The 20,140-nt window shown below is 37.7% G+C and overlaps 1 protein-coding gene across 14 annotated transcripts in view; it reads left to right on the top strand.

Annotated features, from left to right (window-relative positions):
- Positions 1–17,736: 17,736 nt before the first annotated feature.
- cacna1g (calcium channel, voltage-dependent, T type, alpha 1G subunit) overlaps positions 17,737–20,140 on the top strand; it is a 171,697-nt gene continuing 169,293 nt past the window's right edge. For all 14 annotated transcript variants that reach the window (XM_058406476.1, XM_058406481.1, XM_058406480.1 and 11 more), the window contains exons 1-2: positions 17,737–18,455; positions 19,094–19,411. In XM_058406476.1, coding sequence (XP_058262459.1) covers positions 19,101–19,411 — 311 coding nt within the window. In that variant the 5' untranslated portion in view covers positions 17,737–18,455; positions 19,094–19,100. The remainder of the gene's footprint in view (positions 18,456–19,093; positions 19,412–20,140) is intronic.

Raw genomic sequence — 20,140 nt, 5'->3', positions numbered from 1 at the left:
TTATTGAACCTATTGAACCTTTAAGGACCACTACCTTATATCTTATCACCATAATATGGTTAGCATCAAAGACATCTGCACATGGCATATTATTTTGTGATTTTTATAAAGAGAATACACAAAAATCGACGACTGAAGGAAGGATGCTCTTCAAGTACTTCTTACAAAACTTTCTCTAAGTTTCTTTAAGTCAAATGTGTACTTCCTGACCACTTCATGACTTATAAAGGCATAAAGTACCAATGATGTGGGTTCATCTGTAACCAGCTAAATGCACTATGACAGCATATTTTCCTCTGTCCCCCTTACTACTGACCCAGTGTCTGCAGCAGGTGCGTTGTACCTTGCTGCACTGATCTGATTTTAGTATTTCGCAGTTGCTTTATTCAGAGATGGAGCTGATAGTGATGCCGAGGACAGGAGTTACCCATCAATACTCAGAAGTGGAGAAGGTCAGAGACAAGGAACACAGCACAAACATGAGGGAGTGTCCTTTCACTGTGTGTAAATCCAATTCACTGAGCTGCCTGTGTTGTGAGATGTGACATTTCATAGCACCCTGAGCATGCCAACCAGAGGGGAGCTATCTGTCATTTTAGCTTGGTCCCAACTGCTTAACACTGTGTACATGAATAACTAGTCACTGATCAGATGGTTGAGTAGTTTTGCATGCACACAAATCAGAGTCGACATTCACCCCAGTCAGCACTTCATGGCCATCTCTGTTATATTAAATGGTTATGCACATGAGGTTCAGCCATAGACAATCATTTATACTTCTTGTTATCCATTGGTTTTAGCTTCTCAGTGCTGGTTCCATGCATGGTGGTGCTGACCTTAATTAGAAACTGATCTAAAAGGGACATTTTAAACCTTAAAGAAAGTGACACTGAGTTACATCGATGTGAACACAATGGGATATGGTCCTATTACTTATGCTATTAGATCTTTATAATATAAAAAATCAGCAAGTTGTTTAGATATTTACCTCAACATATAATATGAATTTCTATTTTTATTCACCATGTACAATACAACTAATAGAAAATATACTTTATAGTTGTATAGTTTCAATAAGGATAATATATATAGAGCTTGCACATTTATATAGATTTAGCAAGAATAAAATATATAGAGCTAGCATTGCTGTCTTACAGTTTCAGGGTCCCTGAGCTTGGGTCACTGTCTGTGCAGAGATTTGCATGTTCTTCTTACATCTTGTGTTGGTTTTGCTCTTGGTTCTCCAGTTTCCTTCCACTGTCCGAACACATGCTGGTAGATGGAAAGCCTTTCAGTGATGGAATGTGATAAGTGAATAAATATATGTGCAAGGTCTATTGGTATGGACTACCATCCCATTCTGAGTGTAATCAAACTTCCTGTCCAGTTTTCCCAAGATAGCTCCCGGATCCACCACATCCCTGACCATGATAAAGCGGCTACTGAAGAAGAATACTTGCAGAGATCCATTAGGGAAGTTTGGGTACAAGTTACAGTGTTGAAATTGTTTTGCTGCAGTAAGCGCTTAAGGAGTGCAAAAAGACTGTCAGCAAGTGACTCGTAAGTTTAATATAAACTTGTAATTATAATACTTTTTTTTTTTTACATACACAGGACCATAACGCCCCTTTACCTCCTCAATGCCGTAATCAAAGTCACATTTGTTCTCTTAAATCCCTGCTGTTTGAATAATGGTAGTGATGCGAGAGTAAAGGTCTGCCTACATCTTATACACCGGAAACATGTTTTTTTATAAAAACACCCTCCTGAATTACTAATATGCATGTTGAATGCTTCTAGTATCTCAGCATGTCCTTAGTGTAGGCTGAATGTCAACTGCAACAGTCAATTTACAGTTCTTAAACATAGTCTCAATGTCATCTAATCAGTCAGTTTCTAAGCCGAACAGAGTCTGTTGTTTCAGGCTGTTCCACTGTAAACTGTACTTTAAAAAGACTGTGGATCTGTAGAGAACTAGAATTGAACATATACTCTAAAAAGTAACACCTTTACCTCTGCTCATTCCCATGCAGTTATCTAATCAGCCAATCATGTAACAAAATCATGTAATCATGTAAGTCTACAGCAACTGAAATAACCACTTTTTATCATAACCGTGGTGAACAGAAAAGCATCTCAGAACGAACAACATGTTAAACCAGAAGGAGAATGGGCTACAACAACAAATGCTCACATCTGGTTTTACTCCTGTCCAGCCAAGCGCAGGAATCTGAGGCTGCAGAGGACACAAGTGCACCGAAACGGGACTGTTGACAATTGGAAAAAAAAAACATCACCTGCTCTTTTTCCACCAAACTGTCCAATGTTGGAAAAAGAACAGGTGATCTTTTTTCCCAGTTTTCATCGGTCCATATTTGGAACTTGAATAAATCCACTGTTGTATTTTGCCAAAACAAAACACAACACATGCAAGGTCAAAGTAAAAAAAAAAAAAACAGAACCTTCATCTCCAAATATTAGCCAAATGTCTGAAATATTTCAAAGGTCAAAGACATCTATATGGAAACTATAATATGGGATGTCCATAATGCTGAGATTGTCTGTGTATCAGTTGCGTGTTTCAGATCTGGCAGTTTGGCAACCAATATTCATGCAAATCTTTTACATTTTACATTTAGTACATATGCACTAAAATTTTCTGGAACTCTTGTTTTCCTTGCAAACATATAAACAGAACACAAACGATATGACACAAACTAATATAAAGTGTTGGTGTTGGGCCTCGATAACCTGCCTGAACAGCTTCAGCGCTTTTCCCATCGCAAGGTAAAGGTGATCAATCAGAAAACCTGTGTATTGATTTCCAGTGACTTCTCCCTCTGAAAGAACAAGTGAACTAAAACCATTTTGCAAAAAATTTGCCTGCAGCATTCCAGCCACTGGTTTTTCTCTTAATTTGTTCCCATTTGTGTGCAAAAGCATACGTAAGAAATTAAGGATCTTTTTCCTTCATATAACCTTATAATATATACAACTTAGCAGTTGCGGGTTAGATGGCTTGCTCAAAGGCCCAGCAGTGGCAGCTTAGTGGTCCTGGGGTATGAACTCACAATCTTCTAATCTGTAGGCCAATGTGTTAACCAAGCTCAGACTGGTTTCAGCTGTGTTAACATTATGAGCTTCCACTGTAGCTATTAATGTTCAGATTATAATGCAGACATATAGCCCCAAACCAATAGTGAATTTCCTGTAGGCTGGCCTTATGAAAATGAAGCTAGATCTTCCACTTGAAACAGATGTTTAAAGGCCTAACCAAACTCTTGGTACACCAAAGTGTATAACACAGTGCACTTCAATAAAAAGCCCTGATGCACACTCAAAACTGCATTGTAATTGTAGCCTGAGAAGAGTGCAGACATACAATACAGACTGCAGAAGAAGATGCAGAAGCGCTAAAGTTGAGATTAATGCCTCCAATACAGACACTGATGGTCTCACTAGTGGTACAGACTGATGAAGTCCTGTGTGTAAATCAGTGTGACATGCAGCTGACTATAAAGGAGCTGCCATATTGGTTCACAAAGTGTATGACTTCCATAGCAAATGTGGGATTTATTCCTTAAACAGAGCACAGTTGCTCTTGGCTCTTAATAAGATAATGCCCATAACTGCAGGAGCAATGAAATCTTAAAGAAGGAGAAAATGCTAACCAAGCAATAGGAGTGCTTTAGATCCCTGGAAATGTTAATGCAGATGATAAGGGAAGCCTGGTACAAACACACTGCACCATCTGCCGCAGGTCTCTAGTGCACAGGCTGAGGAAGCACTGGATCATTGCATCCTTCTGTTCAAAAAGGGAGATTTTAGATGCCTAAGTTTACCATCACTGAAGTTCTTGAGAATATTCAGCAAAGCAGGTTAATTGATTCTGTCCAGTTGAATGGTTAGTTTAATATAATTTGCCTTGATCATTACTATTTCACATGCTGGTGGACCAAATGAAAAACAAATGGGATAGATGGTGGTGGCCAGATCTTATGTGTTAGATATTTCACTAAAGAGTTGTTTATGAAAATGTGTATGTATCTATGACACTATTCATGTAAAGTTGGATTTTAAAAATGCGACAGCGGATGGATGGATTCACACAGGATTCATGGGCCTGATTGCTGACCTTGTACAAAGTTCATTTTGTGCTAAATCTCCATATATATGGAAGTCTTCTTTTTCAAATGGATTTGAAAATTCTTTGATTGAACCGCTGGGCAAAAACCAGTCAGCTGTAACATGATTATATTTTAAGGATATTCCATGAACAGCTACCTAGTGTGTGCACTCAAATCACCCCTTATGCTCATCATTTCCATCCTGTTTCTCTTGCATTTGTTTTTCCCAGTTTACTCATATAATACAGGTCTAAAGTGTGTCACATAATGATCTGTGCTTAGAAAATGTGGTCGTATCTGAGAGCCACAAGACTTTAAGATAATAAAGATGTTAAATAAAATAAGATATTAGAGATTGATAAAGCACATGTCCAGTATTGTGGCTTTTAACAACTTGAGAAAATCCAGGCAAAATGTATGATTGATTACACTGATTTAGATCTTCCAGCACAATAGCCAGGGCCTCAGGCTGGATGCAGTTAGCAAAACAAAAAGCTGTCTCTATAGATTTACCGCTAGGAGACACTAGAAATAACAAAATGCAGTCCAACACTCTTGTCATACTCATTGTATGGACAGGGAGTCTAGTGTCTTTTCTGTTCTAACACACCTAATAAAGCTGCTGTTTAACGGGGGAATTGAATCAAGTGTCCCTGAACAGAAGATGACCAGACTGGATTTGAGCAACTGTTTATTTTCAGTCAAGGAGCCAGTCATAAGGAATAAGACAAAATTCTCTATGCGACGCATTAGTGATGTCTTTCAAAACTCAGAACAATACCTTGCGGACATGCAGAACACATCCACTCTTTTATTCAAAGAATGCAGGTTGGTAAGAGGGTTGATGGGAGTGGAAGTCTTGCATGCTTTTCATCCTGGCTGTTTATGTCCCTCCTAGCTTTCTGTGTTTCCTCCATATCTGTCGTTTCATCTCTACAGGAGTATCAGATATTATCCCACCGGCGCTGTAGTATAGAAGCAGTGCAGATCAAAGCCATAGTATTGTCTCCCAACTGAGACAAAAAGCCAGGTCTATATCTCTTACCTCTTCACTACATTTATTGCACAAAAAGAAGCCTTCCAAGGACAAAAATTCCCTCAAACATTAATCCAGTGTACAAATCAATACTGGCTGATCAAAGACATAAAAGACTAACTAAACACAAAGCATAGCAAAAAGACTGTGCTTCGCTGCTCCCATGAGTAATCAATATAATAATACACATGAGAAAGATAAAGAGCAGAAAAAAAGCACACACAATAGCAGTTACATACAATTACATACAAACTGCACTTAGTCAGTCTTTTTGGTTGGATTGTTTTCTCGTCATCACGGTTGGTGGCATCCTGACTCATTTAGTTGTATGCCTCTTGATCATGATTTAATTGCTGTTTATTTTGCACTGTGTCAAAGAACAGCAATCAAATTGGAAGATGAGAGGAGCAAATGCTTTATTAGTGGATGCTACATCATGTGTGTCCCATTCCAGATGCACTGGAAATTAAATGAGAATGCCATCCTAGTATATCAGGTTTATTACATTTCACACTGTAATATTTTCCATCGATAATTTATTTGTCATTTAGCATTCATTAGCTACATTTCCATATTTTTTATTTCTAGCGCTAATGTATGCAAAAAAAAAAAAAAAAAAACCCAATGTGTTATATTAGTCATGGAGCTAGCAGATGTGCCTTGGTTTCTTTGCAGCTTTGTTTGTAATGTTTATTGAGCCTCCAGAACAGGCTTTCAATTTGCTTCCCTTGCTATCTGGACCAATAGGAGATGGTGGTGAATAAAAGGAGCAAAATCAATCCTCACCTGCATATCTAGCGCTGGAGGTCTCGGCCAACTACACATGTCACACATTCAGTGCTAATAATCCAGCACACTTCTGGGCAGCCTACATACAGAGCTTGACCCTCTTTCCCACTGACACATTTGTATTTCAATTTTCGCACACACATGCAGTTTTGTGGGTATACTTGATCATTTGCAGGTACACCTGCTAACCTTTTCACCGGAGGGACTGTTTATCAATTACATTAGCTCCTTGGGTTTAAAATCTGATTCATTACTGTGATTCTGTCAAACACAGCATGTTTACCTTGTAGCCTGTAATGCACTGGTGATGGGCTGCTTAATTATTTCTGACAAGTCATGGTATTGTGAGCTTATACCATGCAATATCCACACCAACATGGAATATTATTATGTAAATTAGACATGCAGAAAGTCAGACATTTTGTACAAAGCAGTTAACATGGTCAATAGAACCAAATGAATAGAAACCTAGAAATGGTACAGAATCTTGAAAAATTGTATATTTAAGATATTGAGCATTTACTTTCTTTTTAAAAAATCCCAGATTTCTACTTTGGCCTCCGCCCACACTTATATGTACATAAAGGGGCAAAACATTCAGTCTGACTAGACCATTGTCATTCTTTCTGTTTTGAACACTATATTGTAAGACATTCTTTTAAGTACGACATTTCTACATAATCTTAATACTTTCACGTAAATATCATATTGTCATGTTTCCACCATTCAGATGAGATCAGATCATGATCATGATGGTCCGAGGGAGTTCCAGACCACTGACACGCAGTCACACGGTGGCCAGAGAGCATGATCCGCTACAACCAGAAGTGGCCTGGCCACACTAGACCTTGACATTTCCTTGACATTTGTTGACATTTCTGGACACATGTAAAGGGGAGAAATGAGAACTTAATCAAAACTCGGCAAGAATATTGATGCCCAAATGTCAACATGCAGCACCATCTGCCCACTCTGGCTCAGGAACGGTGAGCAGATGACATGGATCTGTTCACCTCAAGGTCGGATAACTGTATACTCGAAAACCTGCTTCACACCAGAAATGAGACCCCAGAACTGAAGACCTTATCTGTGGCAACATTGATCTCTTTGTGCAAAGAGAAAGCCAGACATTCTTCTTGCATGTGCTCTAGTCATTATGTTGCTGAAATTAAAACCTTGCTCCTGCATGAATGTGATTGAAATCATTTCAGAGACTTTAATCTGGCTAAACTCATTATTGTTAGCAAATGTTATGACTCACTCCTTCTTGGTGGATGTATAGCCCGAAATGCATGCATGTGTTCGACTCCCCAGAGAACTGGCTTGTCTGTAAGACGGGATCTGAAGATATGGTTAAAACCGGCTCAAGCTAATCGAGTGCAGTGATCTCAGGGAGAAAATCACGTCTCTTGAAAACACTTTTCTTCTCATATCACTTTTGTCTGAACTTCTGCCTGCCAGCTACTTCACCGAGTAGGACGCAATGAGAATTATCTTTATGGATAACATCAGAGCCTGGAGTAGTGTTAGAGATCAAGCTGCAGATCAAGCTGCAATACATTTTTACAAGCGGTCCCAATTTCTCACTAGTGTTCTTCCTGATTCAGAGGCAGTGCTGAAGTCAGCCACAGATGCAAGACAATATTTTGCTTGTGATTTCTTTTTTCCGGATGCACAAAGATACGCTAGTGTGTATGCATCTGTGAGAATTATTGCTTACGTGTGTATTTCAAATGATTTATTGCTTCACCTATGTATAAATTCCTCAAGCATGTTTCCTGTTTAGGGTTTCATTAGGGATTTGTGATCTGCTTATTATGTGCAGCAGTTCAGCTTTTAAAATCAATTTCTCTTCTCTGCTCATCGGCTAAACAGTAACCATATGGGTTACACTACACTACCTTAATCCTTCAATTTTGAGAGGTTTATGCTGAGAATAATAAGCATACTTAATGGAGGGTTTTTTATTGATTTGGGTAGTGTATATCTACCGGATATGACTGTTGTTAGACGGTGATGTGTGCAGGTTTGTGAGAAGAATAACCACAAACCCCCTACATTAACCATACTACAAATCAAACTACGATAATGAATATAATGTACTGAATGTGTTAAGAACACAGTGTCTGGCATTAATAGATATTTATTTCTTATATATATTTGATAGGATTTTGAAGCTTATTGTCATCTCTCTCTCTGTTAATTTTTTGGTTAGTTCTCTATTATGCTGTGACTTTGTGTAAGTGAATTTCCTGACCAGCAAACTTTTACTAACAGGAATCAGAAACTTTATGCCGTCCTTGTTTTTATTTATTTATTTATTTATTTATTTATTTATTTATTTAGGAAACGTTTCAAAAAGGCTCCCATTAGCATTCTGATGTTTGGTATTGTTTTGATATCTTGCATGTTTACCACAAGGCCACTGTAAATGTGTACTGTCAACCACTACAAAACCACACACACACACACACACATACATACAGAGGCACAAAAACGATTAAATCGATTTTTTTTATGGCCTTAACCTCACTGCATAACTTCACTACTGTGACAGAGAGAAGAAACTGGCAGATGATGTGACAGAGCAGGTGTATGTGTGTGTGTAATGCAGATTATATGCAGCACCTATAACATCTGCTCAGCCTGGTCCCGGTTCTCTGAACTGCTTCCAATTTACATTCCTGCATGGTGATTTCAATCAGTGCACTTTGATAAATCATACAACAATTTACATAAAGGCAGGCCCACGCATAGAACCACACAGTCACGCAAGCCTAGTGACCGCGGCTGGCCTGTAGTCCAGCAGAATGAGAACAGATGGGCAAGGCAGCTCAAAAAGATCAGGCAAGCGAGAAAGAATGAAAGGCTGAAACACGCAGTTTCTTCCACCACAAAGTATAGTCTGTTGCCTAGTCAAAAAATCAACATGAAAAATTGAAATGGGACTAAATCGAAGTTGGATTCCTGAAGGTTTAATGTATAGTGATACTGTTACGTAACATCAGTCAGCAAAAAGTAACTGAAGGCAGTTATTATTGACTGTACATAATATAGCAGGGAAGAAAACAGTGTTCAACGTCAGTGTGGTATGCATTATGTATAGTGAGTCAGGCTACGCTGTACAAGGAAGTTTTTGCTTCTTCTGTTGGTTCTAGAATAAATGTGTATTTATGATATACAATTTCCATATCAAGAAGTATACCTACTGTCCTCTTTATTAGAAACTCCTGTCCACCTGCTTATTTTCAGTTATCCAGTCAGCCAATCATGTAGCAGCAGCACACATCAAAACCAACTTCACATCTTCACAAGCTTACATCAAACTTCAGAATGGAGATCATCACTTTACTGACTCTGACACTGTGTCTGACTGACTCAGTATCTGACTCTGTACTTGACTGATCCTCTACATGACACAGTATCTGACTCTGTACCTGACTGATTATATGACTCTGTATCTGAATCTGTACCTGACTGATTATGACATTGTATTTGACTCTGTACCTGACTGATTCTCTATGCTGTATGACTCTGTATCTGACTCTGTATCTGATTGATTCTCTATAAGACTCTGTATCTTACTCTGTACCTAACTGATTCTCTATATGACTATGTACCTGACTGATTCTCTATATGACTCTGTATCTGACTGATTCTCTATATGACTCAATATATGACTCTGTACCTGACTGATTCTCTATATGACTCTGTACCTGACTCTGTACCTGACTGATTCTCTATATGACTCTGTATCTGACTGATTCTCTATATGACTCTGTATATGACTCTGTATCTGACTGATTCTCTATATGACTCTGTATATGACTCTGTACCTGACTGATTCTCTATATGACGCTGTACCTGACTCTGTACCTGACTGATTCTCTATATGACTCTGCATATGACTCTGTATCTGACTGATTCTCTATATGATTCTGTATCTGACTGATTCTCTGTATGACTCTGTATATGACTCTATACCTGACTGATTCTCTATATGGCTCTGTATGTGACTGAGTCTCTATTTGACACTGTATATGACTCTTTGGCTGAGTCTGTATCATCACAAAAGAAGATTAAAAAAGTAATACTGTTTCAGTATTTCAGCTTTCAGTTTTCAGCTTTCAGTTAAAATGCTAAATTTGACGACCACTCATGACAAAAGAAAACCCAGACCTCCTCAGTAAAGACCCGGCACCACTACCCATAAATCACCAAAACACACCCCTGTTCACAGCACAAACTGAATATTATGTAATGCTCTGTAAAATATGAAATATCTATTCAGCAGAACTGAAGAAGTGTGTTTAGGATGATCATGATCTCTGAAAGATGCAGATTGGACCAACAACACAGTCATTTGGCTACAGGTGAATACAGGTAAGGAAAAAATCCTAGCTCTAACTGTATAGATGAATGGTCACCCCTGACTCTGAATCTCATAAAGAAAGCTATGGCCAGATCTATTTTTTGCTAAAGGCCTGTCAGTACAGGTGAGGGAGCAGGGTTTACCTCTCTCCTTTCATTTGGAAATCCACAGCTGAGTCCCATTAAAGTCCTGTCCTTCTGCGTTAGACAGAGTCAAAGGGTCAAAGGTCAGAATAACCCCTTGCCTATCACAGCCTCTATATATGTTCAGAGCTCTGTGCACTGGGTTTGAGTTGCAAGTTGCTGAAGACAGATGTGACACTGGATTAGAAGCAGAGAAAGATGTGATTTTCTGACAAAGAAAGGCAAAATAATTTGACATGAAAAAGTTTCTGAGCTCAGGTTACAGTCCGTGTGGAATTTCTGATCATCGTGACTGTGTGGGTTTGTGCTGGTTTCTCTGGTTTCCTTGAATTAGCTATGCAAAATTGACTCCAGGTGTGAATGAGTGTGTAAATGTGTGTGTAAGGTACCATGTAATGGACTGATATTAAATTCAGGGTGTATCCACCATCTCATACCTAGTGTTACCAGGATAAATGCTGAATCCCCTGAAACTTAACGTGATAACGTGATTGCTGAAAATGAATAAATTCAAGATTCAAGAAGCTTTTATTGTCATTTCAACTACATATAGCTGATGCAGTACATAGTGTAATGAAACAACGTTTCTCCAGGACTCAGGTTTCTCCAGGAATAAATGAATGACAGAAAAAAATAAATGAAAAATGAATGAAGCCGGAGCCTCCTTTGTTTTGAAGTAATCTGATAATGAGAGAGCATTATAACATGTCTATAAATTAATAATGATAATGAGATTATTAATAATGTTATCAGTCTAGTATAGTAATAAATAAAGCATACTTTATTAAACCATGTGTAAGGAAATTACACAGTCACCTGGGATAAAAATCTTTTTATTTATTTTTTTAAAATTTATTTTAACATTGTACTATTTTCCTTGTAATGATTTATATACATTTTTACCCCCCCCCCCTTTTTAATGTTCATTTCGAAATCTCTAATATGAAAGTAGCCTAGGTAGAACCGAAGAACTGAAATGGAATATTTCATTGATTTTTTTTTTCCATAGCATATGACAGTGTTCATGTGTGAAAATTAAACAAACATTATATTTCTGTTAATATATTGTACAAGGAAAAAAATCATTTCCATCTCTTAATATAAACATCACCCAACAAATGTTATTTTCTATCCTCCTTTTGTTATTTCAAAAACATTTTACAAAGAATGCCAGTAGTCTGTCTTAAATTGTGATGATGGCTAATGATTTTTTTTTCCTAAATTAATTGCATTTGGTGAAAGTGCAAACTGTTCAGTTGCTGTTAATATCTGGCCACAGTTGAGAAAAATGTGTTGCAGTGCCCAAAACGTTCAGACTCACTAAATAATTAGCTGATAATCGTGAAAAAAAACGGTTTAGAGCATTGAAATAATAATACAGTTATTTTTATGAATAACTTAAATGCACTTACTACCATAACGATGAAGAATTGTTGAATTTATCTTCAAAACATGCATTGTTCTCATTGATCTCTTAGCAGATAAAACTCACTGATATGGTGAGATAAACTCACTTATTTTATTTATTTTATATAATACACAGAATTAGATGTAAAAATGGAAAAGAACTAGCTGGAATGTTAGAATAAGCTTTCATTTGGTAATGGTATATGGTAAATACCCACATCTCTTGATCTACATCCGTGCTGCTGTCTTCAATGGCCATGTCCCTGTCTAAGACCCTAATGGTTTGGTCAGTCAAGTGACCAAATTTATTCAAGGTGATCTGTTTAATGGCCAGAATAAAAATGCACTTCTGGTTAGATGCTAACTGTATTTCGTTGCCTTGTACCCACATGTGCAGTGATGATAAAGTTGAATCTAATCTAATCTAAAAAATAAAAAATCTTACATGGTTAAGGTGAGACCCTCTGTTAGACTCTTACAACTGGGATACAAGCCTCAGTAAAATGTAGCTGTGCCCAGTACAATTTTCCTAAAAATGATCATCTGATTCCCAATTATCTATCTATTACACTAGATAGGTCTTAAATATTGCTTTCTATTCAATGAACATTATCATTTCCATCATTTGACTTGAATGAAGGCTAATTGTAACTCCAGCTGAAGCAAAATTGTCTCATGCATCCTCTTTAATCCCAAGCCCCGCCCCTTCACTTAACACTGAGGAAACCTTGACCTGCAGTCAAACGTTAATTCATAATACGAGACACTATAGCTATAGAGGACTGAGGAAAGAGGAAAGTACCGGGTTTACGTTTATTGCAGTGATAACGAGTAGTACATCTGTTTTCCAGTCAACTGCTGAAAAAATGCTTGCTTATCTCTTCTTATTTGGCATTCGGCCACAAGCGATGTGATCTATTCAGCATCATAAATGTATTTTGAAGTGATTTGTTTATTTAGGGGGGTAGATAGTTAGTTTGTTCACGAAAATGCTAGTCATGCATTTATATGGAAATATATACATACTGCACTGCTACTCTCAGAATCACCAGAATTTAATGCTTTGATGTAGTTTTTGCCAAAAAAAAAGACACAAATTTCCTTCTTGCTTTCTGAAATGGCTTTTTTCTGATAGACTGCCTATGGTTCAGGAAGGGTTATACTTTCAATAAGCCACCTTAAAAAAAACTCACTTTTTCAAAAAACGCTCTTTACCTTTATGAAGGAAAATGGATAAAATCTTAGTGACCAACCATACTTTTTCCCTAAAATATTTCATTAACCCCTTCTGCTAATTTCACAGTATTGACTGTCTTTAATTACTGTCTTTAATTGTTAATTTTAAGGAGAGGCTGCATACATGGACCCACTACTGATGTATTATAAACTCCACTCCAGCTTTCTTACTGTGGTGGTAGTCCTAGTGTTTGTAAATTGTTTAGATATACATTAACTTCAACTTTTTAATTTGCATGGAACTTTTTACAATGCAGTGTTACAGAAATACACAAATGCAGGATATACATTTTAAATGTATAAATTTATTCCTAACAAGCCAGCCAGAGGTGACTATGGCAAGGGAAAATTTGTGAAAAGTTAAAGGTTTCTGTTAACTGAAATTTATATAGGCACAATAATTTTAGGATTAATTCCTTTCATTCGTTCAGGTTTATATCTTTATATATAACTTCATAACTTTATCCTCTTTTGGGTGATGGTGGATTCTGAGCCAGTTCCAGGTACAGTTCCAACACCCAGAATGGGACACTAGTCCATCACAGGGCACTGAGCAATGACTCTTAACATGTTAACAGTTTACAGTAAGCAATCCACCCATGTTTTTAGGAGGTGGGAGAAATTTGGAGTGAACCCATGCAGACGCCGTTCAAAAACCCACAGACAGTAATCTAGGACCAAACTTTGGCACTATAAGGCACTAAGACTCTGTGTTACCACGCTGCCTCGTTTCCAATGAAACATCCACAGAAGTCTATTATTCAAAGCATCTTGCATAATTGAATGATCCTGAAGTAAAGAGAAATTAATGAACAATATGTGATGTAACTGCCATGTTTCTTAAAAGGCTAATTTTCTCTGCTTTACATTTTTAAAATCTATATTTATATATTTATAGGCTATTATGTTGAGCTTATTATTAAATAGCAACGGTGGATAGAAAGCCAGCAAACAGAATAACCTTTGACTCTTTTGTAGGCTTTTAGAGAAAAAAAAAGTATCCTCAAGGGCTCTTCTAGTTAAGGATTAGTTAAGGATTCACATCTTACCAAATGTAAAACCCTTGAGTCCTACGCAAAATGTTTGAGTTCCCCAAAGAGAAAAAACAAAGTGCCCTTAAGCATTCTACATTTAACCTCTATTTTTTTTTCGAAGAGTGAAATGAAGTCGTCTCTGTCAGAATATTCTGACTGTCTGGAGCATCGACAATGTGAAACATATTGAAAATTCAAAATAACTGCATATATTAAATAAATAGATGTTGCTGTTCAAGGTTGTTTGCACAGTGAATTCCTGACTTCTGAGGCTGGGTCTGTGATGTTTCCTACCCCTGAGAGGAGGATTTAACCACAGCAGAGTAGCCTACCATATTCCACAGAGGAGTGGATTCACAGAGCATTGACTAAAGGGATCTGGAGGAAACTCACAAAGAAAGATGAAAGATGGTGCTTTGAGGCGCCTCTGCTCTGTTTCTTCCTTTCTGTGCCACAAACAAAACTCTGCCAGACTGTTTGTTCTCAAACATATCATCCTAATTAACAGAGGAAATCATACAACACTGAGGGCATCCCGCCTCCAAGGTGATGCACCAAACAAATACGGTTGTGGTAACAGTGCTGAGAAAAAAACCCAAAACAACATAGACATAGTTGTTTTAGAGTAAATCTAGTAAAGTACAGTCTTATAAAAGTGGTTCCTCATGGGTTCATGGGATGTTTAACTGTTCTAACTTAGTAAATATGTTCTGTAAAGGAAATTAGTATTATGAAACTGAGAAGAATTACTTTGAACAACTATAGGTTTCCTTATGTTATATTTTTTGCTGGGTATTTTCCTGGAATTGCTGATTGTTATTCACTCACACACACACACACACACACACACACACACTCTATTTATATACAGATTTGGGATATTAGGTCTGTGATGATAAATAAACTGATGAACATATACAAATCACTGTAATCAGTGAAATTATTGTTATTATTGTCAATTGTTAATTGTTAATAGCTATTTTAAAATATACTATACATGTAGGCATATACTCTGCCAGAAAAGGTTCTTTAGCTTGACTCATTAGAAGAGCTTTTTTTCTTTAAGAACTTTTGATTGATGGAGCTTAGAATATTTTTGTTAGTGCCAGACAAAATAAATAAAACCCATCATATGTTATAATTACACATAAAAAAAAGTATAGCAACAATGAACATGAAAGGAAACTAACATATTGATTTATGGTCAAACATTACTCTACCCTTTTTCTTGGACAGTTTCTTAATTGTACAATGTATGCATGTAGGCAACAAAACAAAACAATACAAAACATTGCAGTAGAAAGACTAAAAAGTTTGACGCCCAAGAGTTAGATTATGTTCCTCATTATCTAATAACAGACCCTGAAGTTCAAGTAAATTTTATTTGCCACTGTGTTCCATTGGTGTAAGTGTATCCAGTGTAGTTGCCTGACTAAATCCAACACCAGGTGACCGAAAGATATTGCTTCTGGGCCATGCTGTTATCTGCTCTTTTCAGAGAATGAGTCTACCGCTGCAGTTCCCTGTAGCATGTCACGGTAATCACAGGATCCCTCAAAGGCTCTCTGGCTTTCAGCCTGGACCTACGGGTCACTGTGCAAAGCTCAGAATCTAATGATTGAACACGGAAATATTCCCCACCAGTTGAAAGACTATATGTTGAAGTCTAATGGTTATAGGACAATGTAATAATTGATGATTGAGAAACGTCATCTTAGAGCAGGCAGCGTACTTTTTCATGTCTAAAGCCATTCAGAACCATTCATTAAACTGTTATTAAATAGCTAGGCCTAAAAACAGCTCTTACAAATCTGAAATGGAAACGTAGATTGTTACAGATTGTCCAAGATTTGTTTTTTTTGCCAGAATTGTTTTAATCTATTGGCTGACTACTACATAGCTCATCTTAGAACAAATTGTGCAGATGGGAGACACCGTCAGCTGTCCAATACAGACAGCATGAGTATGTTTATATGGCGGTATTTTTGTTGATCCTGACTCAGCCACGTGGCACTAGCCACAGTAAATGCATATTGACTTAGTCATTTGATAATAAAAAGAATATTAATCAAGGTGCTAAGATGTGTAAGGTTCCTGAGGAGTTTTTTTTTGTTGAGGAAGTAATATCAGCATTATTTTTGTTTTATTTTGCAGCATCCGTTTGCCCAGAATAAAGCTGCCAGGCAGGAGGCAAAGAGGAAGGCCAAAGAGGAGGTATATGGATGTAATAAATGAGGATATAAAGTGTTGAGGATGCAGAAAATAGGGATAGGTGGAGAGAGATGATTCGCTGTGGCGACCCCTGAAGGGAAATATTCATGTGGATATTTGCCTTATTATAATTCCTCTCATTCATTATAAAGTATTTATAATGAATACTTCCCTGTCTTTTTGTTGAAAGTACTCTAGGTGATTAATAACCAAGCTGTATGTCTTTTTGAAGTCATATTAAATTGTAGATAATTATAATGAACATTTTTTTTTTCAAAGTTCTTTTCAATTCAGTCAAAAGAAAGAATAAGAAATATTTCAACCTGTTTCGGTAGATTTGCTTCTGCAGTCTGAGGTACTGTGATACTTCAATATAGTATTTCATTGTGTAACAAAAGACAACGTTCCCAACCACAGCTCAACTTTTTTACTTCCTTCAATCCATATAGTTCTTTTTTTTGTTCTTAAATCCTTTCTTTCCCTATTATACTTGCATATACGTTTTTCACCATAGGTGGCAGTGTGGTAAAACCTCAGTGTGGTGGTCCTGCTCTACTGCTAAGTACAGTGTCATGCTCCATCAACTTGAAAGTTTCAGTGCCGGTGTGAAGTGAATCATAAAACTGTTTCTGTTCATTCAGTTTTCAGGGTATGTTTTGGTATGTTTGGAATATTCTGTTTATTCCATCTCCATCAGACTTGTTTGTTGGGATTACCTCTCTTTCCCCTTTTGTTATTATGGTGTGTGTGCTGTCACGACATATTTCCACCAGATGCCCAGAGACAGTAGACTGCTTGACTGCATCAAATAACATTCCAATGCTATTGAGGTTTTGTTTGTTAGTTTATTCTCTGTTAAAAAAATGACATTATATACCACATACAGTATATATAAATCAACATACACAACCAACTTTAGGCTATTATTTGGAAGACAATTTGTTTGCAGATGTAAGTACATCAAGTGCATCTGCATGCAGTTTATTAACTGAATTAGATGCAATCATGATCTGTATATAATGAACAGCAGTGTTGCAAGTGCAGCCTCTCATAAGGTTTAACTGAGCCCCTCACTACAAAAAGTAAAGCACAACATTTTACTGTTTCACTCACACCTATTTGCTTTGCTATAGAGACTCCCTTGCATATAATAAGCGTTGTCCAATCATACAAGTGTGTCCAAGTCCAATTAGAATTCCCCGTTTTTTATTGGCTAAGGGTAAACAGTACAATTCCAGATGTGTCTCCTTCCCTCTCCGAGTCGAATTTTGACTGACATTTACTTCAGCCTCTCAAAGCGCACGCTGACTTTTTGCTGCTTTTGATTGGTTGACGCGCTACCGAGAGGGAGGGGACTGAAAACTGAACCCAAATCCAGCTGTGAATTCGTTTGGATGGGCGCTTTCGTGCTCTAGACCGTTGTTGCCGACTCGGAGAGAACATTGAGATTTTGTTTGGTGCGTATTTTCGCAATAATGGACAAGGATTTTCTCTAGAAAACAAGCAATTTCCCTTTTTTCCGTTTAGTGGTCTATGTGTATCCTCCTAAAACTGAAAACCGCACCTTAAGACAAGAACATAAAGATGTATGTATTTGTAAACATAGTGGACACTTTGGATGGTAGGGCATCGTTGTTTCAGGAGAACAAATAATAATAATAAAAATAATAATAATAACAATAATTAAAAAAAACTTATTGTCTGTTTTACCTAATGTTCCATGAAAGCGCGCGCGCTCGGCGGAGACACAGTGGAGCTCTCACTGAAGGAACCAACAGTTTTCGGACAGTTGCTTTCCTCGTCGTTTTCTCACTATTTTCCGAGGAGTTGTTGTCTTCTTTGTCGGTTTCTCGTCGTTCTACTGAAGAGAAGCTTCTTGCGTTGAGACATCGCTGAGCTCTGCGCACTTCAGAGGGCATGTGGCTCTCGTGCGACGCCCGGAAACGCGCCTGCGCTCCAAGCATCACCTGGAAGCTCCGCGCGCGAGCCTGACTTTTCGCCAGCTTTCTGTCTTCGGGCTACTTTTTTTCTGTCATCGGAAACGATCATGCGATGAGTGAGTTTCGTCTGGGGTTAATACCAGAAGCAATTAGCCTACAGGTAAGAAAATGTTGCGCCATTTGACACCCGGCTGTGTGAGGTGCGCGGTGCCCGTCTTGTTCATTCATCATTAGTATGATCACTGGTGTATATATGGTCACCGGTATATATGTATAAAATGCTCAGCATTAGGATCTGATGTTTGCTTTAATGTAACATTGTTGGATTTGTTGTTTCACGATTCCTTATTGCTGCACTTTTTAATCGACCTTCTGTCGAATTGCATTGAGTGTACACAAATGTCTTTGTTTAACAGCATTTTTTTCTCAGTGAGGTTCCATTAACTTACTGGCAGCTGTTATTATAAAATAATGACTGAATTGTTTGCTCCTGCTTCTCACACCGAAAACCCTCCGGTTATAATAACAGGTTATATATAGGCTTAAAGAATACTCCCACTAATGTTTGCGAGTCATAGAAATGTCGTGATTACAGATTATATTATAAAAGGAAAACACTTCAGATATTAACAGAGGGTAACAGAAAATTTTCTCGCATTTAGTTAAAATGTCAAGTATTTTTCCTCGAGGAAAGACTTTTGCACGAGTTACATAATGCTAGATGCATCAATAAGAGAAGTCATTTGCTTAATTGTTTATGTTTATTTATTTATTTTATTGTCACAATCATCGTTCAAGGAGGTGAATGATGGCTGAGGATGGAGGAAATATTTCTGAGGAACACACAACAAGGGAGGGAGATGGTACATCCTCTCTTCCCAGGACCTTCATCCGACTGAATGATCTGTCTGGTGGAGGAGAGCAAGGAGCTGATGATGAAGCTCATAATGGAGCAGAGAGGAGGGAGAGCGCAGGAGGCCCAGTGGCCGAGGAAGCAGCTTCGGCCGAAGAAGGTGGAGACGCTTTGCCCTATCCCTCCCTGGCACCTGTTGTCTTCTTCTACCTGAAGCAAACTACACGTCCTAGGAGTTGGTGTCTGAAAATGGTCTGCAATCCATATCCTTTCATTCTCAAAGCATAGTCTGTTTGCCTCACATGGCTGGGAGGAAAGGTGTGTGCCAGACTGTACACACCTGTTCAGGTACGGTGCATGACTGCAGTATAACAGATGTGACTCATTTGGTCGAGAATTTAAGTGTGAAAACTGGCCTAAAAGCAAAAGAAAAAAACATTATGGAAATGAAGTTCAGTTTTTTGTGCTCTCTCATTTTAAATGAGATGCTTCCTAAGGCATCTGCATATTTTGAAATCTGCTTTGCTGTTTTATTATATCATATTAGATCACTAATAATGTAGTGTACTAATATGAATGGATATTGGTCATTCATGGCTTTAGTGATTGCTTATAATGAGTTTCCTTTTTTAAGCTTCAGGCATGTCTGTCTCTGCAAGGCGTAAAGATAGAGATGAAATATCTGATTTTATGAGTTTTGTCTGGCACAAATATGATCACGATACTTTCTGACTGTTTGGATAATGCGGCATTCAAATGTGAGTCTGACAGACAAGCCGAGGGAGGTCATTGTACCTCATTAGCCAGCAAACTCGCTGTCTGTCTGTGACTATTCATGATTTTTTCTCATTTGTCAGTGTCACATTGATGAGCTCTGTTGCTGACTGGGTGTTTTCATTGTCTTGAGCAAGGGATTACAGTGGATACTTTGGATAAATCAGTGTTATTTTTCCCCTGCTGAACTGGCTACTTATGCCTGATCTCTGTATTCT

Source organism: Hemibagrus wyckioides, linkage group LG13 (assembly GCF_019097595.1).
Source record: "Hemibagrus wyckioides isolate EC202008001 linkage group LG13, SWU_Hwy_1.0, whole genome shotgun sequence".
Taxonomy (NCBI): domain Eukaryota; kingdom Metazoa; phylum Chordata; class Actinopteri; order Siluriformes; family Bagridae; genus Hemibagrus; species Hemibagrus wyckioides.
Note: the sequence above shows the minus strand (reverse complement) of the source record. Positions and strands in the feature narration are given on the sequence as shown.